The following is a 25,406-nucleotide window of genomic DNA, read 5'->3' as shown; positions in this document are numbered from 1 at the left end:
ATAAAGCCGAGTTGCAGGAATACAGTTACGTACAATGATAAAATACATATTGGAGAGCTATGGTATCTGCCAAAGGGTTTAAATTACTTAGCTCTGCTATATAGGAATTGGTCGGGCAGGAGGACATATTTGTACTGCTTCAGTTTAGTTACATTACAATTAAATGAGAAGCAGCAGACTGATGGGCTCATCAGTCTGCTCTCTCCATCTATCAGCTGCTCTTTGTGGTGATTGGCTTGAAAGAATTATTAAAAAGCACTTTTACTTCCCTCATTGCTTGCTCTTGCAGGCTTACTCCTCCTCTCATGTGACCAGTCCCACAAAGCTGCTCCCTTTTTGGTCACTCTATCAGTAACTTTTCACTAAAAAGCTATTAGCTTCAATCAGTGACATTGCCTAGGCTGAGATAATGTCATCAGTCTGCTGCAGGCAGTAGGAAACATTTTCTAAGTCTCCTCTCTGAGTATTCATTGTAACTTTAGCAAGGGGAAAGGCTGCAGCAGGACTAACCTGCAGGAACTGCAGGGGCACCTGAATCTCTGTGCCGGCATCTCAGTCTTTATTATAAATAGTGACCCTTTATGATGACTGAGCACACATGGCTCTGTCCTGCTGGGGAGTAAAGCAGATGAAGACATTTCAAGGGGAGCACTGTGAGTAATAAATACCTGACAGATTACTGAGTAAGCTGCACTTAACATGAGAAATATTCTATGATGACAGGTCCACTTTGTTTGATGTAAAAATCAATATAGGTACATGGGCGGCATCATTTGTTGAAGCATTGATCATGTTCTGGCTGCTAAATTACTGCACCCTGTTGGTTTTTCCTTTATGCGATAAGTGGCCTAACTACCTAATTAGAAGGTGGTGCAGAGATTTATGACATTTTTCTCCTTTGACATGCATTTTAGGGACTGATTTGTCATCCCAACATAAAGTAAATGGTAGGAATATTGCAGCTCATCTACCTATAGAAGCAGGAAATGTCGGATATTTTTTTTAAATGTCTGAGAAGTCTGGATTCACGGCTCGGTCCTGCAAATCCAGGCCCCAGCGCTGCCTTCAAAGGATAAAAATGTTCTATTTACAGATAAAAGACACGGACTACAAAACACTGCCAGGGAGCAGAACTTTTACAGGCGACTTTGGGTGAACTTTAAGGAAACCATTGTTTTGGGCGTAATATTCTCCAGGAGTGAAAGTCGGAAGGAGAAGAAAAATGATATCCAGGCGGACATTTTATAGAGGGTATCAGGTGACTTGAAGTGGACCTGTCATCAGTTATTTGTTATCACATTCAGTGATTTGTGGTGGATTAATATTACAAATTCTGATGGATTGGTCTAAAAGATCTGAATTCATGTGAACACTATTGACGTCAACAGGAAGATTCTGGTGGTTTGTTGTGTTCTCTGGAGAGTAACTACAGCAGCCAAATGCATCAAAATGGTATACCCTCATCATCATGTGGGTAACATGGGAAAGACACAAATCATTTAATCCCTTCATTTTTTCCAATCCGTCAGGACAGATCAATGAATGACATCGGGGGACCGCCATACACACATCAGATTTTTCACAAGCAACACTGTTCTAAAGAACAAATTGTACACGAGTATATGCATACACAATGGTGACATGAAGGGGTTGTGACAATAAGTGACACAATAAAAAAATAACAGGCCCCTTTTAAACTATACAAACTGTCTACAACTATACAAATATATATATATATATAATAGGATGAGATGGGGGTGGGATCTGCTATGTAATGAACCAGCATTAAACATTTGGACTCAACCACTCACTCCCATCACCATTCATTCCCTATGAGCATCCGCAGGTGAGATGATATACGGGGCCTCATTTAATAAAGCTCTCCAAATCTGGAGAGGATACACTATCAACAGTGAAGCTGGGTGATCCAGCAAACCTGGGAAGAATCTGGTCCAGAATTTTAAATATTTGCTAACAAATGGCAAATGATTTTAAGAAATGTATTCCAGGTTTGCTGAATCACCCAGCTTCACTGATGAAAGCGTATCCTCTCCAGCCTTACATAAAATGAAGGCCAATATAGTGTGAATGTGCCAGAACCTTACCACCAACCTTAATTTAGCCTAATGTGTGCCTTTTTTTTATAATAGTGACATAAAATGTGAAAATAAACAGCCTGACAGCAGAAAGCAATGAAGTTGATGTAGTGATGAGCTATAAATTAGTATCAATGTTTTTTGGTTCTTGTAGAACTGAATGGCCCATATAAGATAAATTTGACTGTAACTGGGATGGGATCAGCACATAGTCTGTGATGTTAGATTGCCTCCTTGTGAAAACTGCTGAAAGGTTGTAAGTTTATCAGCATCGATTCCTTCTCAGTGAGATCAGAACCCGGAGGTGAGATCGTGCAAAAGGTCAGCCCAGTGCCATCTGCAGAGGGTGTCTCCAGTACTGCTTCTGTACGGAGATGGTAAATGCTCCAATCAAAAATTCAAAAAAAGCCAAGACTTTCCAAAAAGCATGGCCAGCACAACCAATGAGCCTTTTTTCATGGTAAGATCAGGTTTCAGTGATCTAGAAGACATACCACACAAGGTGTGCCAGCCATGGTGGTGTAATGATTGGTGGTGAATAATGATTGGTCAAGTGTGTGATTTATTGGCACATCCTTTCAAATCATCCGCCATCAACTAAGTTCCAGCGCTGAGCAATTGTTTTCATGATATTTCAGAGATGCAAAGGAAGACGATGCTGGAAGACTTCCCATGCTAGTCAGATAGTATTCTCCGAATAAGGCCAATTATTCTATGTGGTGGGAGCTGCTACAAAAATTCCTTGGATATAGCATGGAATAAATACTCTCAGCAGGCTGCAAACTCTCAGCAAACTCCGTCCTAGGCATGGGGGTCATGTTGGGAATGACTACTCCAGGAAGAGTCAATTCCCTTGTATAGACCTCTCTTTTCCATGGACATCATAGCATTCTGCTCTTCTGGAAGTGTCAATTACTGTCTGTGCTGGACCAGATTCTCCATCCCTATTATGTTATTGACAGGGGAATAATAAAGAGCGTCATTGGAGTAAAGTGTAGCTTTGGGGAAAAAAAACACGTTTGATGTAGTGTATCAGTGTCTTTAACACAGCAGTCTGTAGCATTTTATTACCTGTTGATCCTGTCAATTAATCAGATGATTTTCTATTTCCTGTGACAGTGACAATGCTGTCCCTAAAGTCACACAGTAGTGTTGTCACTGGGTAGTTTTAAATTAACTTTACCAAAAGATTTCTGGAAAGATACAAACAAGTTAAAGCTCAGCTCTAGCAAACATTTTTAGGCAGTTACAGCAACATTTTTGTAAAGGTTTAAACAATAGAAAAAAAAGATGCTCATTGAGTGCCCCGCCAGTGTTATTTGTTTTTTCCCAGACTCTGTTGACTTTGCTTGTTCTGCATGTAAATGAAAAGAAAAATATAAATAACGGTATCTAGAATACCCAAAATTGAATGTGTGTACTAAATACTATCATTACATATAATAACCTCCCACACATACCAGGATATAATATTTTCCCCATAGTGGCCCTATATTATATAATTATGATTAAAGGAAGATCAGAAAATGACGGGAAGCCCCTTGCAGAGATCCTGGAGAATTCCGCAAGGTTCACCGACTTTTTCTTGCACTGTATCCCGAGCGGAGCTTTTCTCCAGATGGGCACCTCTTTGCAGGCTGACGTCAGTGCGTGGTTTATTCTGTGTGCGCTGTTTTTCGGCTCTTTCCCTGAAAGTGAGTCAGATTTCAGTAATTGTTCCCAGACTCCCTTCATGTAAACAAATATTCATGTTTCTTGCACAAGGCCGCAAGCTTTCTGTCCCGTGGCGAGGATCGAGTGCCAGTTACAAAGTACCTCACGGTAAACAGCCCTGCGGACTGGGGGATGTCAGTTTATACAAGCGCTCCAACATTCTTAGTGAGGGATATTTAGAGAAGATGCCTTCTAAATGGAAAGACTGATATCAATGTGGAAAAATGAGAAACTCGTTTTAGGATGAGGAGTTCTTCATATCATTAAAGTGGACCTGTCATTAGATATGTTATTTTTATCTTACTTGCAGCATGCTTAGGAAATTGTCAGTGAAATACTTCCAGGTATTTATTATTTATTATCTCAGTACTGCCAGTGCCTTTATCTGCTTTTTACTCCAGAAAGTGGAACTATTTTTTGTCTCATTATCATCGAGGGTCTACTTCCTATACTGGGGATGCCGGATCAGGGATGACACAGTCATGTCAATCCTACTTGGGGTGGCCTTTTTATGAAAAAAGAAAAAAACAAAAATGTGCCATTGCAAGTATTTACTTATGTAGACTTATAGACTTGTTGCTGAGTTATTACCTATGGGTACAATCTGAAGCCCCCATCCCTTCCTGGGGCAACTATCTAGAGTCAGGTAAAGGTGATTGCTTTTTTTTGTTTTTTGGTGGGGTGTGCTCTATGCATAAATTTCAACATCTTAAGAGTCAGGCTGCATGACTATAAATAAGTTCAAGCACCTGCCATACTGCTTTACAAGGAATTATTGTTAAAGAGGACCTGTAAGGATACAATATAAATATCCTAAAGATAGTTTGATTTTCTTAAAGTTAACAATTTCTGATGATTTCTGCAGATGTCCTAAAACACTGCACACACTTGTACAATGTTCTGTCCTACTGATCGTTCTCCTGGGATAGAAAGTTATTTAAAATTCCAATTGGATTTGATCTGATGGTTCGTACACCTGACTTATGTACTTTCGAAGGATATTTACCAGCACAATTGACCTATCTACATCTGTTTGGACATGGAAAAGTTTTTTGCTTTTAGTTGGCTGGTTATTTCCATCCTGATCTGGTGGCTTTATCAGTCAAAATCTGGCCTTGTGCATTAGGCTGTGTTTATTTCCAAGCACTCCAACCAGTGCAGATTCGTAACTTCTCAATAACAGTCTTTATTTCTGTCAATTATAGGGATGGGGGCTAAAAATTTCACCCTGCCTAGGGCCCCGTTCTGCCTTTATCTGTCTCTGGCCCTAGCACAATGCCAAGACATAAGCGTTCACATTTCTTACAGCTGAGAGCATTCACTTTGCATCATTGTACTTTTTTGGGCAATCCTTTAGCATGCAGCCATTTCCTGTTCCACATTTTCCACCTCTTTGTAGTTTAGGTAATGCTCATTAAGTGCTAACAGGTATTTTTATTGCTGTATGCTTAAAAACAAAAAATGCTCACAGACTTCTGGTGAAATTCTTGTAAAATCTAATTTACAAATAAATTCCCACCAAGAAAATATAATGTATGCCTAGAATTTTCCAGGTCTGCTGTTGTAAAGAAGGAGGCCCAGACACTGTATATAGATCTGTATCCATGTACAGCTTCCAGACATGTTTATAATAATGTGTTATTACATCCTATAAATGACTGCTGATTATCAAACAATGATGTCTTATTTCTGCTGACAGCCAACGGACTGCTATTGAAAATATGTAATTTGCGTCAACCCATCGCAGAATATATTTCAGCCCTCAGTAAAGATTACAGCTCTGTTTTATAATAATTTTAAAGCAGAATTACAGACTGGCACAGTTTCCTTTTCCTCCTATTGACCTTATATACCTGCCTTTGTCCCAAAAAAATGTCTCATGTGAAAAACACAATTCCCTCTTTCACAGTACATTAGTGCTGGAAGCAGCCATTATGCCTGGCTAGGCATATCTTGTTAGAAGGTGAGTTGTACATGCACATGCTGTCCAACATTAGTTCAAGCAAGCACAAATTCCCGCAGATATATTCCAAAATCTTGTAGAAAGCCTTCCCAGAAGAGTGAGTTATGAGTGAAACTCCAATAAATGAAACTAAACTTCTGCTTTAAAAAATTGTAATCAGGCAGAGTTTTATTGTAGGTGGAGACAGGTGGAGCTGGAAGCATTGGCTGCCAGGATACCTGAAATCTTGACTTCCCCTGCGGCTGCCGGGACTGAATACCACAGCAGGCGCACAGGGTTTACGTCATCATGGCCCGGTCAATCAAGATGGCTGAAGATTGCAACAAGAAAAAGATAAAGGTGGAGGGGCGGAATGGGGACACGTGAGTATAGCAGGGTTTAGTTCCTTGTAGGTGTAATGTTTGGGTGTCCACAAAGGTTTGGCAATATAAAGTATAAAAAAGAGAGAGACCAAAAACATGGCATCATGATACTTTAGTCAGTACAGGTTTGTGAGGTTCCTGCAATGAGTTTCTGGGTCTGTATAGCTGTTGTGCCCATTAGTAGGGTGCCCCGATTCCTGAGCAGAGTTGCTAGGTCTTCACACCTGCTGTACCCATTGTGAAGGGCTCCCACCTATGTCATCAGTAAGTTGTAGGTGCTTCATTTTTAGCATCATTGTGTGGTCAAAGTTCTGTGCCGGGTCTTGGATAAATGCCCATTTCTACGTTTACAGCAGGACATGTTAGCATCTCCAAGCAGCCAGGGATGTGCAACTGTTCCCCATGAAATATCGATATGATGGTAAATTTCTAAATCTAGAGTTTGTTTTAGTTTTATATGCATTTTCCCCAGGTGCAAACAGCAGGCATTAGTTAAAATTGCATTTGCCCTGTTCGGTTTTCCTCCCTTAAATTGACATTTGGCTACCTAAGAGAGATTAGTGATAGAGCACAGAAAATATCATTATGAATTATGAGGAGTATATTCATATACAATCATACATGTGCACTTCCATGGGTGGAGCTGAGAATCTCTGGCCTTCACAGTTCAAGGATAAGGGGTTCTCATAACAGCAAACCACAAGGTATTAGATATCATGTGGTAATGTAATGTTTAGGAAAGAATAACATTGTAGCCTTGTCTTCTGTGCACTTCCATATGTCCCAGAGACTAAAAGTGCAAGAAATAATGTCAAGCTCGGAGTTGGGCTACAGAATGAAATAAAATTGCGTAAGGCTATTAGTTATACAGTCATTCAGAACAGCAAGAGAATACCAGAAGTGCACAATCACTGGGAATAATTGTGACTTAAGCTGCGTACACACTTCCAATTTTTATCGTTCAAAATGAACGACGAACGAACGACGAACGATCGATTGGGCAAAAATCGTTCGTAAAAAAAGTAACCAACGACGCCGACGAACGAGGAAAGTCGTTGGAAATGAACGACCGGACCGGCGGATCGGATTGGACGACGATCGTTGACCATCGTTCGTGTGTACGATCGTTCATTGATCGTCCATGGTCTGAGCATGCGTGATGAACGAACGTTCCTGTGGTGCACGTAACTTCCTGTATCGTTCAAACGATCGCATCTATTGTGTGTACAATATCTACGAACGATCGTGTCGTTATCTGTATGTACAGGATCGGTGCTATACGATCGTTCGCAGATATCGTCCAGGATCGTTCGTCGTTCGTTTACCAACGATAATAATTGGAAGTGTGTACGTAGCTTTAGAAGCATTTGGACTGATGAGTTACTAATGAGAAGAGATTAGAAAACAATGAACAAAGGAGGAGAGAGAGGAAAGGAAGAGGGAAGCTCTAAAGACATCTCTCTCTTGCATTTCGCCTTTCCCATTGTCTGCTCACCTAGGGTATTGTAGATGTAAACTGAGGAAATGCTGCCAACTGGCTGCCGCATCCAGGCCATAAAATATAAATTGCCATAAAGTAAAAGCCATGTTGGCCTAGAAAATAATCACAGACCATTTACTTGGATAGTGTACAAAGCAAAAGTTATTTCTGGTAATGTCAGTTCTATTTACTGTATAAAGTCAACAAACTGCTCTTTATATCAGAAGATTCAATTCTTTCCATAAATCTTCTCTACTGAAATGCTCTGCACCACTGGAAGACTCTCAAATATTCTGGCAGAATCCCTCCTATGTCTACCTTGCTTTTCCTGAAATACTCTGCACTACTGGAGAACCCTGCTTCTTTTCTGTTTAACTATTCTCTCCTGAAATATTTTGCACTGCTGGAGGACTCTTCTTCTTTCTCTACTTAGTTCTCCTATCCTGAAATATTCTGCTTTATCGGAGGATTCTGTTTCTTCCTTTATCTAACTCTCTTTTCCTGAAATACTCTGCACTGAACAATGCTTGCACAGTGTCAATGACAGTGGCAAACTCGTAGCTTGCTGACCATCAGGACTGCAGCTGTGAATGACTGGTGAATGTGCGTCTTTCCACTGACCTGGCAGAAGTGGTTCATGCAATTAGAGTCGTATCTTTGCACAACATGTATTGATATTGCACAACTTTACCAGATGAAATAAAATAATAAAGATCAGCTTTGAAAATCTTTCATCACATGTCGCAATCTGTGAAAATGATGCCACCTCCATGCACTTGATGGCACCTACAAATCTTGCCTGCAGCAAAAGGTCTATTGTGACTTGGGTAGAACTTTTCCCCGTTCCATCTATGGCGCACCACAAATTTGTAATCATAAGCAACATCATTTTTATTGTTGTATCGACAATAAGACGGATCTCTGCTTTCCTCCTTGTCATTCTTACAGATTGTGTGGGCTTGCAGACAGGCGAGACTCAATCGACTCTGAGCAATATTCATGTGGGTTACATCAGCGGCGGGATGGGGGAGCTGACAGCTTGTGCCTGTCACTTTCATCTCGTGTCTATTACTTAATGTCTTGAGGTCTTCACTCCGTCTCCACTATGTGGGCCCAACGCAAATGGGGATTTTCCAATGTGCTGATCTCATCATGAGCTTTGTCTTCTGTGGACATTCTAAAAGATACCACTGACATTTAGGGGCGAGTGAATCTACCTGGGTTTAATTTTTGAACGGCTTTGCAAATTTTGCTTGAAGTTCATAAACTCTCAGGGTACCCAATTAAAGTTTGGGGACTGTGATTCTTGTTTTATAGTTCTGCCAATTTGCAGGGTAATATGCAATTGTTCAATAAAGAACATGGAAAGTTGGGTATATATACCAATGCCAAAATTAAGTAAATGCAACTTAAAAAATAAAAAGTATTTTCTGCACAGAATTGTCAGCACATCCTAACAGCTCCACAACACATTGAAAATTGTGTTTCTGAGTGCCCACCATTCTGTAGAATAGGGACTGGGTTATTCATTCCTTCAAACTATTGACTCTTGTGATTTAGCTGACCAGAAATTCTTATGGGCTAGTTGGAACTACGGGCTAGTACAGCCTGAGCTGGAAGATCATCCAAACTAGCTCACTAAATTTGGCTGTGAATCTGCAACATTTCAAGCCAAACATTGACAAACTTTGTGAATCTCAGCATTTTGCCTTAAACCTATAGTAGCATCAAACCTTATTTTGAACCTGATAATTATTTTGTTTCTTTCGTTAAGCCGTATCAAAATATATGTAAAGCATTTTAATAAAACATTTTTTTAGTTTCAAAGTAAAGTGGCTTCTAGTCCTGGAGATGATGCAATGGGCCTGATTTATTAAAGCTCTCCAAGGCTGGAGAGAATACGCTTTCACCAGTGAAGCTGGGTGATCCAGCAAACCTGGGATAGATTTTTTTTCAATGTCATTTGCCATTTGCTAGCAAATGCTTTGAATCCTGGACCAAATCCATTCCAGGTTTGCTAGATCACCCAGCTTCACTGATGAAAGTGTATTCTCTCCAGCCTTGGAGAGCTTTCATAAATCGGGGCCAATAAGAGAATCTGTTGAAAATAAACACAGTTCCCATGTTTCGGAGTTGCCCTAGGAACAGTTGTCCCCATTAAAAGGTTTTTGCCTAATCGTTTGCTCTGGCGGCAAAAATTTTGGATTTTCTATTACTTTCTGTCCCTTCGACAATCGACCCTAGCACAAATAGTGAGGGTGAATCTTGCCAGAGGGGGCACAGACAGCAAATAAAGCCCTAATATATCCAGTGAATGTCATTTTGTAATATTTCCCTTCCGCTGGCATTATTTTAAACCAACCTAAACATTTGGTGATTTTTATATTTTAGCATTTTTCATCTTTACAGTTGGACAAAATCCATATTTGAAGATCTCCCCTCATTCTTGTTGTGGTCACAAAATACTCTAACCCTGCAGGGATGGTAAAAAAAACCCCTCATAACAGATAGAGCAGATGTGCAAAGCCAGGAATGCATGAAAAAAAAGAAGAGAGCCTCTCATAAGGAGCAGTGAAGGTGTGCAGACCTGGAATCTCAATACAGGGATGATGGGACTTCTTTATAATGGGTACAACAGGTGTTTAGACCGTGAATCCTAATGCAGGCATGATGGGAACCCCTCATAATAGGCTCAGGAGGTATACAGAGCCAGAGATGCATCAAAGGAACAGGGGGGCTCCTCATGATGAGCACAGCAGGTGTCCCAGTCTAGAAACTCAGTTCAGAGATGGTGGACGCCCCTTATAATGGACACAGCAGGTGTGCAGATCCTGGAACTTAACCTAAAAATCTCACCCATATAGTCCTTAAGAGACAGAAAAGGCAGTCAGGGTGTTTTAGTCTCCAATTTGATTTTGGAGTGGGGTGCCCCTGTCAGGACACAAAGCAGCGGCACTTTCATATTGTAGAATTGCTTGGTGCTTTAAGCCGCAGAGAGCTGATGATTGGCCATGCGGAAAGAAGCAATATTTAGCAGAGAGCATACAATGTGTTTCTCCAGCTCTATATTTACTCTCTATTATTACATTTCCTTATGAACTCAGAAGAGCGAGCACCCTGCATGGCAAAGCAAAGTTCAAAGTCTGCATCCCGACGTCATCGTCCCCAGCCGTTTGTTTTTAGCATCAGAAAATCAATGTCAGATGAGATTAATTGTTCTGTGTAAGCAGAGGCGCAATGCCTGCACTCCGAGAAAATAAACCATATAATTCACATACTTTTCACACAAAATATTACATCATGTAAATGGTGCCATACATTATATTTATACACAAATAACACTGGAGCAAAAAATGGAAATCTAAAATTTAATTCTAAAGCAGACCTACAGTAACAAGTCTGCCAGAATAAATTCTTGACCTGCCACAATATTAGGCGATTATTATTTTCAAAAAAGCTCCATGTTTTTCATTAGAAAGCTGTCCTCAAGCTCCAGTCCAGTAACTTAATCAAGGCCTGGATGATGTATTAAGCCCACTGCAGGCAGTATAGAGAATTTCTGCAGTCTCCACTCCCCAAGTTATTAGACTGCAACAATGTAACTGTTTACTTTATGTGGATGGGGGTGTCACTGTTTTTATTATCATGTATTTATTTAGCGCCGACATATTACGCAGCGCTTTACAAAGACCATAGTCATGTCACTAGCTTTCCCTCAAAGGAGCTCACAATCTAATGTCCCTACCATAGTCATATGCCATTAACATAGTCCAGGCCAGTTTTTGGGGGAAATAACTGCATGTTTTTAGATTGTTGGAAGAATCCGGATTACCCCAATTTAAAAACTGGTTCATTGTTTCCCTAAGCTTAGATTAGGAGGAGAAGGAAGCAGCACAAGGAGCCAATCAAGTTTACTGCAGCACATGTTCCAACAATGAAATGCTTATAATAGAGAGCAAAGTTAGAGAAATTACATTATCAATCTGTTGCTTCTCCTTTCACTGTGCAATCACATAATAGAGAAGGGGCAAGACCTGTAAGTGTTACTGGATTGCAATATAGAAAGTTCCAGCAGAGATTGATCTACAGAAATACAAATCCTTTAGCAGGTAAAACAGTTTCCATAAATGTATTTTATCGCGTTTAGCTGTTGGCCTGCAGTTTGTATTTAAAGCGGAACTAAACCAAAAACAGAAAAATCACACTTACCTTTAATCCTACAGGTCCCTCCATGGCACTGGTCCAGTCTCGTGTCGACCTGGAATTACTCTTTGTCCCGGCGCTGAGGAAGCACCAGGGCCACCATCTTCATTCTTCCCTTCCTTCTTCTTCCTCATTCTTCTTGGCACGCCGCCCTGCGCAGGTGCGATATCGGGTGATGTAGCCCACTGTAAAGGGGAAAAAAGAGAGCCGAGCTCACTCCACTTGCGTTAAATCGGCATCTCTTTCCCTTAATAGAAAAAATGCCCCTTCTGCCCATGTCCAAGATTAGAGCGTGCGCAGAAGGAGCACCCAGAGCCTCCTAGAATGCGTGACGTACGTATCCTGGGAGGCTCTGCGCCCCCATTCAGTCTTCATCGCCTCGGGGTGTTGCACTACTCTTTTATGTAAAAGATGTTGAGTTTAGGTACACTTTAAAGCAGAAAGAAATAAGAAAAAAGCCACTGCTGTCTTATCCTTCTAAAAATCTAGTTTCGCCACTGTCAAGGCTTTGGTTTTATCCAATGACTTGGATCAGATAGGAAATAAAAATCCCTATCCCTAAAAATCTATTTATTTCTTGCCTGTTCTGGAACAGTGACTTGGAAATATTGCAAAGCCAGGAATGACAGCCAGACACCTCTCATTTTTTATACAGAAGCCCAGCAGCCTTTATATGACTCCCTGTGGCTACCGGATGGACCCACCTTGGCCTTGCTGTTCTGTACCACCTGTGACTCCATCGCCCCCCACCTAGCGGTCTGGGGCTAGGCGACGAGGCCTGGTTTGCATCTGAGCCCAGAGGATAAATAAGTGCGCTCTTTCCAGTGCTTACACGTTTCGCATTCCTGTCAGTATCCAAAACATGGGGGTTATTTTTAGCTGCAGTACCGAAAGAGAAAAACGCGAAGGAAGCCTGGCCAGCGCCTGCTAATGTGCGTCCGCTCAGAATACAAAGCAGCCTCGCTTTTACCTTCTTAGGAGTGACAGCGAGCTGCGTGCTGGAGCAGGATCAAACGGGATGCAGTGACAGAGTGGCGGCAGGCCTAATGTCCTGCTTAGTGGTTCAGCGATGCATTGCCTATCCACCTGACAGTGGCAAGGAGACAGAAAACAGACCTGCGATGAGGGAGACACGCAACATGTTGGGATCTCATAGGACATCCTGCAGGCCTCAGCTGTGTTCAAAAGGGAAATATGGCAGTAGACCCAGACAGATCCGATTTTAAGGCATATCGGAAGTTTAGTTTTAGATGGAGTGTGGAAGGGTTAGAACCTCTATCAGGTTTTTATTGTTTGGCTACACAGAAGAGATATACACACAACCTTTGCATCCTTGAATGATGTAAAACATCCACAATGCACCTGGCAGCCAGAGACATGTGATCATTTACTGGGTGCCAGGTCACATGCCAGAGCCTTGTAGAATTTTTTTTTTTTAACTCCTTTTTGATCTGTTTTTCCAAAAACTTTTTTTTTTTCACAAAAAATCCAATTTGTGGTAAATTTCTAAAGAGTGTGAGGGTCTAATACAGGGGTCAGCAAACTTTTGTGGCCACTAGGCCATTTAGGAAGATCAAGAAGACACACTAGGCTGGACTCTCTCTCGAGAACACCCCTGAAGCGAAATCCCTCCCCCCTGCAATACATACAAAGGAGAGGGAATGTCCCCTTACCCGGCAGCGGAAGTGTTAAGGCTTGCCCTGGTCTACTATATCACACCGCACCTTAAATAGTCACCACCATGCCCATCATTGGCTCCATGACACGCAATAACTTTGTATCATTTATAAAATGTTATCATTAGTTATATCATACTGCTACAAACCGTCCTGTGCTATCCTGTGGCCGGCTTAGTGTTGTCATGCTATATTCATCAGTCAGAATTCTGAGCCGTCAGATAGTTTTGTTTTTTTGGGGCGTTCACAAAAAAAAAAATCATTTTAGATTGGAAAACCTGACAGCCATTTGAATGGTGTGTTAAAATGACAGTATCCCAGGGGTGCTTGTCTGTCCTCGTATTAAATATGTCCTTGATGTGCTGTCAGCTACTATCATTATAGTCTTGTAAACATGTTTTTACTATCGACTCCATAATTAGAGCGCGTTTCATCAGCTCGGCTACAGAACAACAGAAGAAAACCGTGCCTGACACTCTGGGCCCCTAACAGCCTTAAAAATTGTCTCTGACAGTCTGTGCTGCCTGAGGCAACCAATGAGATCCTCTCCGTCACTGTCCCATACTAGTCATCTAAGGGGTTTATTTATAAAGCAGTGAATCCGGCATTCAACAAACATTCTGTAGTGGGGAGTTTTACAGGGCCATATGTTTTCATTTGTAGTGAATAATTCTCTTTTGGAGAATGCTTGGTGATAGTCAGATTCACTGCTTTATAAACGGCCGCCTAAATAATAGCATTACTTATATCTGAAGTCAAATATCGTTTTAGGATACTGTAATAAAAAAAAAAATCATAATTTTGTGTTTACATAAATAAATTCATTTTTTTTTAATGTCCATAGTGCACATACTTCAGACAGGCAGTGAGGCTGCGGTGTGGTCACTGCTTCCTCACACTTATTGGTGCACAGTTGACTTGCTATATATTTAGCGTTTCATCTATGGCCACCTGTAGAGAATACATGTGGCTAGTGGTGAGTAGCTTAGCATCACCTGCTGGTGCCGGCTGTCAAATGTTGAAATCTGGTTCATTAGGAACTAGTGAAATTGTTGGGGTGGCCAAGCAGATGGCAAGACATCAAACCCTGGGAGCCACCTTGGAATGTCTGTTCCCACTTCCTCTCTGAACTTAGCCTTAAGCCATACACAGAGGTCAGATGGAAACGATTTCTGTACACATCGCTTTTCTATTTTATGGAGAGGGGAGGAGGGAGGAAAAGTGAATGGCAACCCGTTGAGCTCACTTCCATAGGCCAGTTGGGGTAGTAATGTAAACATGACAGATTTTCGCCCTAGACAAGCACGACCATTTGTCTCTTGGAGGAAATCATCTGGCATGGGTACGTAGCTTTCGTTTTTGATTGCTCAAGACCAATCCTTAATATTGTCACATAATTGGCCAAAATATCAATACCAGCCTGTTTGTGTGTTTGTGGAATCACCTCTGTCATGCATTGTCTGCTTTTCTGATTAGAAGGACATTCACACTGGCATCCCTTTAGTTTACTAACATTAAAGCTGAACTTTAGGAACAACAGATTTCATCAAAATCTATTCTTTACATAGGCCCAATGGATAGAAATTCACTAATTGCCCATGCAAACCCAGATATTGCCTTGTAAAAATTGCAGTCGTATTGTTGCTGTGCTGCACATACCTGGGTCAGAGAGCAAAGCTGTGGGAGAGCTCACCGGGCTGTCTGTAAAAAATCCACATGGGGATGGCTTGAAGACCAAGCACTCTGCAGAAAGAAGGACATCAGCACTGATCAGTCTTTATTAGAGGAAACACATGAAGTATAGGAATTTTTTAATGCTGGGTTTCCACACATGTGTGGAGAAAATACACAAAGAACTTCAAAAGATTCAGCTTTCAATACACGTACTGCTTGTGCTTAGACAATATCTGCTTTGCCTACAGTTCAGTTGGAATAAAATGAACGATTATAGTAATATGAATGGCACAATATGATATTATCTTTGTATGTAACCTTTTTGTCTTTTGTTCCCTTTCCAGGCTCAAACTACACAAACCCTCTTCCGGCATTGGGCACCATGAACTCCACCCCAGGCCTTGCCACGGAGCATATCCCTACCCCGGGCGCTGCCCTCTCCTGGCAAGCCGCCATCGATGCCGCCCGGCAGGCCAAGTTAATGGGCAGTGCCGCCAATGCCACCATATCCACCGTTAGTTCGACGCAAAGAAAAAGGCAGCAGTACAGCAAGCAAAAAAAACAGGGGGCTACAACGGCAACGCGGCCCCCAAGGGCACTGCTGTGTCTCACCTTGAAAAACCCAATCCGCCGAGCCTGCATCAGCATTGTGGAGTGGAAGTATCCTTTGTGACATGTTAACCTGTCTGTTTATTTTCCAGGGATATAGAAAAGTGGTGTCTTTGAAGATATCAATTATATTACTGTTTCTGAATCATTTGCTTAATTTTATCTCCTGTGAAAAAGTTTGGAAAGAGTAGGGAAGAATCAAAACTCCTGTCATTGTGATGATTTACCTTTATTTTCTGTCCCAAAGATACACCAACCGATCATCTTCTGATTGTGGATACATCAAACATGTTATTAAATACTGATCGAAAGTTAAATTGCACATACAAATGATAGAATATATTTTAAAAAAAATAATGGAATGAGAAGAATTTTGTGCACGTCTGCAGTCTCTGATCAGTTACCTTTTGAAATGTCAATTATGGGTTGATATAATCATAAATCTGGTTGCTCACATGTACTATAGACCTAAGACAGGATTTCCTCTCGCATTTTAAACCTTTGGAATAGGACATTGATGCCAAAGAATTCCTGACTTTGGTTTTACCCTTCGCTACTCTGTCTCAAATTTAAATTGTTTTGGCTTCAGCTGTACATTAATAACTTTTTAGCAGGTGACCTAGGTATTACAAGCTTGTTATGATCTGCTACATTTTTCCATCATGTGAGTTTATTACCTTAACCCTTTTTACAGACCCTTTGAAATCATTATTTTGCTGACTATTTTTGCCAACTGTGTGGCCTTAGCTATCTATATCCCCTTCCCTGAGGATGACTCCAACGCCACCAACTCCAACCTGGTAAGTACACTGGTCTCTTAGTATGATACATTTTATTCTTATCGCTATGCATTGCAGTATTATTGATTATTCAGTATGGTTTATGTATACCATACTTTGCAGCTAGTTGTTGGGGAACCACACATCCCAGCAAGTCTTGGAGGTTGTAAAAAAAAACCTGCTTTGAATTTTCATCTTGTTTGTTCTGTCTTTAGATTGATTGTTGTACTAAAATGTCAGATTTTGTTACATTTGCTGATTGAGGGTTGGAGGACCTATAGGTGCCAGAAATCTTGCCCCAATTTGTTTCTTGCACACTTTCTTGTTTCTGGCTGTATTTTTGCTGTGCTGATATTGAAGAGTTTTCCAGATGTTTCCATAGTGTCTTATGAAAGTTGAGTATAACCCCTATCTCAGAAGTCTGACTAAATTATTCACTCTCCAGTTCCCTAGTAGTTCTGCAGAAACGGCATCATTCTCACTTAAGCTGGATCAGAAACAGAACCCATGAGCAGGAGAGTGGCAGATGAGACTTTAGTTTTCTGGACTATTTGCATGTAACAGAATTTTTCTTTAGTAGAGTATGTGGTCTGATTAAAAAGAACTCATTTTGATTTTTGGACATGTCCAGCTTTAAAAAAACGTACCTTTTGCTCTTCTTCCCTGTATATTAACACCTCGCCCCTTAACTGCAGTAAGCAGCAACCCTAATAAATTCTTCAGCATGGCTGAACATTACAAAAATGTGAATAGGTTTTTTTTTTTAAAGCTGCGAATCTCACATTCACTAAAACATTTTCTGGTGGACAATCAGAAACTGCCATTAAAACATTAAAAGAAGATTCTCCACCAGGGAATGTTTTAGTAAATGTTTGATTTACTGCTTTATAATTCGATCCCTATTAATTAAAATTTTAGGATGAATGGATTATTGAAGCAACAGCTAGCTTTATATTCTGTGTCTAAACAAAACATGCATTGATAGATGTACAGTATAATGATCCAGTTATGGTTGCACCATTGTGATCAGGTTTAGACTACATTACTTCCATATAAATATCTTTTCTCTCTGTGTCTTATTGGAGAAGGACGATTAAAGAGGCAGAGAGCAATGAGCGTGGCTAGCTATAGAAACCAATGACAAACCACCTTTCTATGGTGCCGTTTACTGTAATCCTATTGGCTGCTGTGGAAACTTTACATGCTTCTTACCCATCATTCTCATTTATGGATTGAAGGAAAAAGCTGTTTATCTACTCTACTGTGTGTTTTTGTTTTGGCTATTTTGCTCTTTACAACCATCTAAGCAGATTTGTTTCATTGTATTTGGGAATGTGTCTGATTATTCGTGCCTGAGAATGTGCGCTAATTATATTCAATTGTTAGAATTTTTAGCATGCTGATGTAGTTTTGGAAGTTGATTGTTTGCGGTTTTTTGTTTGTGCCCTATAATATTAAAAATAGCACAAAGCTGGGGTGGAAATGTTTGCAGTCGGTTAGTCAGTTTGATTTTGTAATTCATTATTTTATTGTTACAAAATACCTTTACAGCGGGCAGGAATGTATCTACTTCCTCCCCCGCCACTCTTATGAGATAACAGAGCGATAGCTGAATCTAGGGTCCCAGGACAGCTGGTGGCCATTGGTGCTGCATTGTACATGATGATGGTGGTGACATTGTCGGCGACTGACCAGAAACTGACAAGGTGCGCACCTGAGAATCTGTAAAATACAAAGGAGAGTTGTTATTATTGGTTTATTTTTCATTTGTATATACAAACATACACACATATCTACATAATAAAAATTGTTACATTGCTAGAATAAAAGTCACAGAGAAGTCACAAGCACAGGGAAGCAGGGGTTACTCAATTAAAGGTATAGTATAAGAATAAAATGTCCTGCATGTCCGGGGATGTGGCCTGTTTTTAACAACAAATCTGGTTAAGAAAAAGTATTGTGTTTCGTCATTGGTCATTGTGATAAAGGGCCAATAAGTGTGTAATGTAAAATAATAGATTTTTTTAAAAAAAGGCAATTTTGAGGGTAGATATCTGGTAGCTATGATCACTGACTTGCTATTAGGGGTGCTGGGTCCGGGGCTGCCATTCCTACCCAGGCTTTACTACTCAGTAAGTTATCAACCTGGAACAAGTGAGAAGGCATTGGACTTCTAGCCTGCTTATTTAAGTCTTTACCCATTCCCTTCACTGTATGATGACAGGTTATTTAAAAATAGACAGGGGACAGAGATTGCTCAGACAGGGAGATTAAAGAGAACCTGTCATCTAGCAGATTTATTCATTTTCCATACCATTTACGTTTTAAAGTGCCATATAGGGACAAGCATATCATACGTAGAACTGTCCAAGGGCCAGCCTGGAAATAACAATCAGCATTTTATTTTATTTGGCAAACACATCAGGGGTTACTTATGGAGCGGTTTGGCTAGATTAGGGTAGGGTAAAACCCCCTGACAGATTTTTTTTTGCTGACTATGATATACTCTCCCTCATAGACACAACACCAAACAACATCTAGTGGGACAGTTTTTGGCAGAATACTTTAGGTGTCTCTATATACCATACTGTACAATACTTTACAATGGCATTGCATTTGCAACAAAAATGTGAGGTACGTCTCAACCTAAATGTAGTAATAATCCTACTTGGTAAATTTACATTTTCCCAAATTCACTTTTATTCCATTTTTATTTTGCTTGCAAATTCCCTTTATATTACAAAACAAAAGCAGCTACTGTTTGTTACTTAATGTTTGCCCAAACATATGTTTAGGGTGCGTGCACCTGTTAAAGGACCACCTCATGCACTTCACATGAAATAACATGCTGGGATTGGGATTAGCTGTCAGTGACTGAGCAGATCTTTGTGTTACAGTGTCAATCGTGCAGAGCAGCCGTCACCTATGTATCTATATTTGTAGTTCTGGTTGGGAGCATGCATGTAGAAGTGGCTGCTCTGTAGGCACCAGGGGGATCTTACAAAATAACAAAGCTACCCCAATGAAGAAAGTGTCCTTATCTATATAGCGACCAGGCGACATGGTGGTTTAGCACTTTTTGCCTTTGCAATACCAGGGTCTAAAGTTTGAATCTCAGCCAGAAAATTGGTATATATTATTATTTTTTATATTTATCTTTAAATTACATTATGTAATCTATTGGTCATTTTACATTAATTTAAGCAATGTCAAGGAAAGTAACTTTTATTACATTGAAGTTATGTAATTGATAAGTGACCTGATTCGCCATGTTCTCTGATCCCAAATAATTTTAATTTAGTTTAAAATGTTTTATCCCTAAAGCGTAATTAAATCTGAGAACAAAAATGTCATATTTTGCGGGTTACTTAAATGTGGTGGCTGCATGATTTTTCTGATGGATTTATAGGAATGAACATTTAGCAAGAACATTTCAGTAAGTACAGAAATACCAGTTGTTCATTCCAGACATGTGGTGTCTTAATCATTTCCTGGGAGTTTACCAAACGGAAAAACAAGCAAACTACTTATACGTATATATACGTATTATACCCATGTAATAAAGGTAAAGAGAAGAAGACGTGTTTGAAATCCAGCAGGGTTACAATCATGGCATAGCCACCCTAGGAAACGCACCCCAGCGCACATCTAAAGTGCAGATTCTGAAATTGCTGAGCTACTGCCTTGCACCTAGAAGCAGCGTTGTGAGCCTGCTGTGTGGTCTGCTTTAGTTTGCCATCTGATAGACCCAATAGACAGCCCAATGACCAACTATAAGAACTCAAATGGAAGACTGGCAGCAATTCTGCTGATCCTGAGTTTGTGGTTTAGCAATGGTATAATGGCAAACATAATGAAAAATAAATTCAGGGTTTACATTTGGGGGGTTGATGGCATATTATTATGGCCGCAACAATGTCACATATTTATTTGAACACAACTATGAGGATGCAGGGGTTACTGGATTGAAAAACAATCTCTTTGAAAAACAAAGAATGAAAATAATAGGATAACCCCTCCTAGGGGTGACTGGTTATGACTTTTTTCCTGTTTTTAGATAATTTTTTTATTTTTGCACAAGACAGGTGCACTTTAAGGAAAACATCTGCCGGCGTGAGTCAGTGATTTTGTCAAGTTGCTAGTGGCGTAACGTTCACCTGTGCTGAAGATTTGTGTCAAACGCGAGAAGCGGCTCTGGAATTGAATCTAGTCCAGCCAGATAATCTTTCTAGTCACGCTCCGCACTGATCACAGCGCCTTAATACATTCATAGGTGGCTGCCAGAGCCAGGGATGAGTCAGACTTTGTTATTCCTGACCAAAACGTTAGAGTTTCTGCAAAAATCACCATTATTCCCCCCCACCGCTGCAGATTGATGCAACAATCCCACCCTGACTGATGGGTTAACTCTTACCATTGAGGGAGAAGGGGGCATCAAAACCGCTGGCGCCAAAGAGGTTAATTGTCGGATAACCTTATTTCTCCCCTAGCAATGTGTCAGTGTAACACTGCTTAGCACTGACGGGCAGGAGATGTCGCCAGGGATTTGTCTCTGTATGATGCGAATGATGGAGTGCTCAACCGTCCGGCCTGTCTTTCAGATCCTCCATATTGTTCTTGGAAGTCATTGTCTGGAGTCATCTTTTTTCATGTTAAAGAATTTATATATATATGTTCAAAGAAAGGCATTATGTTGAATAATGCAAATATATTTATGCATGTAAAAGTAACGTAGGCTTACATTTTAGGAATTATTTCAGTTTATATATATTATATACATCTAAACATCAGCAGCACACAATGGCTGGCTTAAAGAGAACCGTAGGATTAGTATTAGGCTTAATGCTAATTTCTGGAATGCACAAATATTGTGTAAATGAAGGGGAAAAGTCAGAAAATGTAGAGAGGGCAAGAAAATTTTTGTGGTTCGGATATTGCTTCCTCACACCCTTGAATCATGCCCACAGTTTAAATGCTAGCATCCCACCCGTGTCCTCTCATAGAGATTATATAGGGGGGGGGGGGGAGCGAGAGGTTCAGTACAACTAACTAAAATGTTAAAACAGAAGAACCAGCACAGTGTTTGGATCGGGAGTGAGCGGTTCAGTACTGTCCAATGTCACCCATAGTAAAATGTTAAAACAGGAGAATCAGCACAGCGTTTGGATTGGCCGAACAGCTGTCAAGGTGCCCGGAAATGCCTCTTCCATCTGTCTAAACTTAGCCTTAGAAAATTGTATAAAGAAAAAAAACAAAAAGAAGCTAAATGTTATCAATACTGCTAAAGCAAAGAGAGAGTAGGAGATGATCAATTTAGAAAAGGAGAGATTACCTTTTCTAGGTATAATAACAGAAAGAAAACATGCTTTTATTATTATTATAATCAACAAATATTTCTGTTCAGTGTTTTCAGACGTTAATGACACACAAAAACAAGCTGGAGGATGATATCTGTTCTGATTAATTTTCAGGGTTTCTAGAGACACAGAACTGTTTTACTTCAAGCCTAATAAAGCGATAGGTTGTGATGGCATTCATCCCAGTGTTCTAAGAGAACTTCAGGATATCTTTGTTGAACCATGAGCTGATCTTTTTAATCAATCTTTTTCAACAGGAGATGTTCCCCATGACTAGCAGACAGATCATTTTGTACCTGTTCACTAAAAGGGTAGTAAGGAAGAAGCTGACAACTACAGGGCAGTAAGTTTAACATCTGTAGTAGTACAATTAATAGAATCACTCCTAAAAAGAAGGATCATTTAAATACATATAACTTGCTGGACCTAAAGCCGCTTTGTGTTATCAGGGGCAGATCATGTCCAACTAATCTGACTGATATGACTATATCTCAAACCTTATGGACCAGGGTTATGTTGTTGTCTGTCTTGAGTTCAGCAAAGCACTTGACACAGTTCCACAGAACAAACTTAAAAAAAGTTGTACAAGCTGGAACTTAAAGCTTGAGTGGTTCAGTGAACAAACAGTTGTCAAAAGGATAGCAATTCATTTATAGTTATAAATAAGGTTAATTTGGGAAAGAAATAAGTCACTAGTGTTGTACAAGATGTACTCCTCTATTAAATCTGTATGTAAATTATATAACTGGAGGTTGGTGGGTAAGGTTTGTCTGGTGACACAAAGGTGTGCATAAGGGTTGATTCTCCTGAAAGTGTTAAAAAAATTTGGAACAGGATCAGCATGGGTGGATGATTGGGAAAAGAAGTGAAAAGAGCAGTCCAGGCTAAATGCAAAATATTGCACCTGAGATAGTACAGTATTGGAGGCTAACACTACAGAGGAAAAGGATTTGGGGGTATTCATTTAGGATTAAAGTAAATGGAGCAAACAGAGTGACCAGGCAGAGTGTGTGTATGTGGGGGTATTACCAAAGGAATCGCCAGCTGGAAAAAGAGGACCTGATTCCACCATATAGATCTTTATAGGCCTATATTGTATCCAGGTCTGGTGATCGGTAACAAAGACCAGAGATAGGTAACAAAAATAGTGAAAGATCTGAGAAACTCAAGGGCCTTGCATTATACACCCTAAATAATGGTAGGTAATGGGGGGCATGACTATAAAACGATCATATACATTAAAGGAGAGTATAAGGTTTATTTTGAAGTGTTAGTTTTATGTAGACTGATGCAAAGCGATATCTATGATGTTTTTACTGTAGTACTTCCTCCTCCCCCATCTGTCATGTATACAGCTACAACTACAACTACCTCGCCTCTTTACTTTTCAACCTAAACTTTTGCTGTCAATGTAATCAATAATGCAATTATTTTGGATCCCCCCACTGTCACGGGTTTGCAGCTTAATTAGAAGTTAATTAACCTTCTTTGTGAAGATTAAATACCCACACTGCATCATACAATAAATTACGCTCGCTATCAATACTGCCTCGATTGTTTTCACCAAAGACTCCAAACGCTGGCCTTTTGTGAAGTGACAGATTGTTACAGGGAGCGGTGTTGTGCGCTCCTTTCTTCTCTTGAGTGCCGGGGAGAGGTGCGCTTACTTTTAAACAAATTGCTGACACTTAAATATCCCCCCTTCTGCTAAAATAACCACTTCACATTAAAAAAAAACAACTTGGCTTTGAACAAATGCACTTTTACAGTCTCAGTTTAATTTAAATAGAGCAGAAACACAAATCTGTGCAGGTTTCTGTAATAAAGCCAATTTGATAGATTTGGATAGAAAAGGGTAAAGGTATAACCTCCATTAGGTTGGTATTGGTGTCCGTGTCTCTAATGAAGATATTTATTGTATTCACCCTGATCACCATTGCAACTGAGGTGGGGAGGTATAAAAATCCATAATATTATAGTCTCCTCGATTGTAAGCTCTTCGGGGCAGGGTGGATTTCAGCATTGCAGACTGTTTCAGTATGGGAGATTTAGAGGAAAGGAGCAGAGTCCTCCAGCAGTGCAGAATAATTCAGGGGAGGGTAAATAAATAGAGGAAGGAGCAGAGTCCTTCAGCAGGGCCGGATATTTCAGGGGAGAAGAATAAGAAAGTGAAAAGTAAAGAGTCCTTCTGCAGCATACTGCAAAGTATTTCAGGAGATGAGAGGTTGAAAAAGGAGTAGAGTCCTCCGAAAGTGCAGAGTATTAGAGCGTTACAGAGTTCAGGTGGTTATTATTATTATTATTTCTGGTATTATTAATAAATATTATTATTAATAATAATAATAATAATAATAATAATAATAATAAAAACCAGTATTTATAAAGCACCAACATATTGAACGGTTCTGTACATTTATTAGGAACAGATACGTCCAATGACACAGCAGGAGGAGAGGACTTAGCCGAAAAGGGCTTACAATCTTTAAGCAGGGGGAAAGTAGCACACTGTAGGAGGGGGGATACAGAATGATGGGTAAGAAAGGAGGGTTTGAAGGGACAGACGGGTAGTTCATTTTGAAAAGATTAGCTTCAAGGGCTCTTTTAAATGTGCAGGAGCAAGCTTAACAGGACGAGGAAAAAGTGCTCCAAAGAATCAGGACAGCCCTAGAAAAGTCTCAAAGTTGTTTATGTGATGAGGTTATGAGTGAGGAAGTCATGAGTAGGTCATTGGGGAGGTGGTGTAAAGCACGTGCAAGTCTCAACCAATTATTAGGACTGATAAAAATCAGTTGAGGCAGTTCACTTAGTGAATTTATGTGAATTTAATATTCTGTCAGGGGTAATTCTTTTAGCTTAGTGAATGAACTAAAACTTTATAGACTTAAGCTATCCAATTGCATGCAAGTAAAACTCATGTTCTTTTTACATTTTCTTGTACAAGATTAGGCATTTTCTAGAAAGTGAGTTTTTACCACATTCACTAAACTAAATAAACTATCCTTTGTAAAATCATAATTTACTTTGATAAGTGAACAGTCTAAACTGCATTAGTAAACCAGCCCTATTGTTCAGTGACAGAAGAATTAGGTGTTTTATTATGATATAAAGTAATGAATTAAAAATGTCAGCAGTAACATTGTTACAGCTATAATAATGATGAGCGTCAGCCTCTATAATATAAATACAATTGGAGTGCTGATCTCATTAAGATAAGAATATTACTAAAAACCTAATTCTATTACAAAGAACTGATACACAGCACTTGATTTTTTATTGAATATTAGAGCCCAAGCCACTATGAAGGAACATGAATAATAAAGTAGTTCATATACTAAAAATATTTTTATAGTTGTAATGTGCATTCTGCTACCTCTGGTATTAAAGGATAAGGATTCCAGGCTCTACAGGTTCTTTATGTTTATATAATCACTCACCTAAGATAAATCATAAACAGTGGTTAGATATTTACTTTTACATGTTGGTGACTGGCAGTT

The 25,406-nt window shown here is 39.9% G+C and overlaps 1 protein-coding gene across 13 annotated transcripts in view; it reads left to right on the top strand.

Moving 5' to 3' along the window:
* The window catches only part of CACNA1C (calcium voltage-gated channel subunit alpha1 C), a 235,327-nt gene that overhangs the window by 79,997 nt on the left and 129,924 nt on the right, over nucleotides 1-25,406 (top strand). For 12 of the 13 annotated variants that reach the window (XM_072400026.1, XM_072400025.1, XM_072400021.1 and 9 more), the window contains exons 2-3: nucleotides 15,512-15,827; nucleotides 16,471-16,576. In XM_072400026.1, the coding sequence (XP_072256127.1) occupies nucleotides 15,512-15,827; nucleotides 16,471-16,576 (422 nt within the window). Of the gene's footprint in view, nucleotides 1-6,006; nucleotides 6,135-15,511; nucleotides 15,828-16,470; nucleotides 16,577-25,406 lie in introns of those variants that run through there. The other variant, XM_072400032.1, reaches the window with a different exon arrangement.

The sequence above is a fragment of the Pyxicephalus adspersus genome, chromosome 2, assembly GCF_032062135.1.
Source record: "Pyxicephalus adspersus chromosome 2, UCB_Pads_2.0, whole genome shotgun sequence".
Lineage (NCBI taxonomy): Eukaryota > Metazoa > Chordata > Amphibia > Anura > Pyxicephalidae > Pyxicephalus > Pyxicephalus adspersus.
Note: the sequence above shows the minus strand (reverse complement) of the source record. Positions and strands in the feature narration are given on the sequence as shown.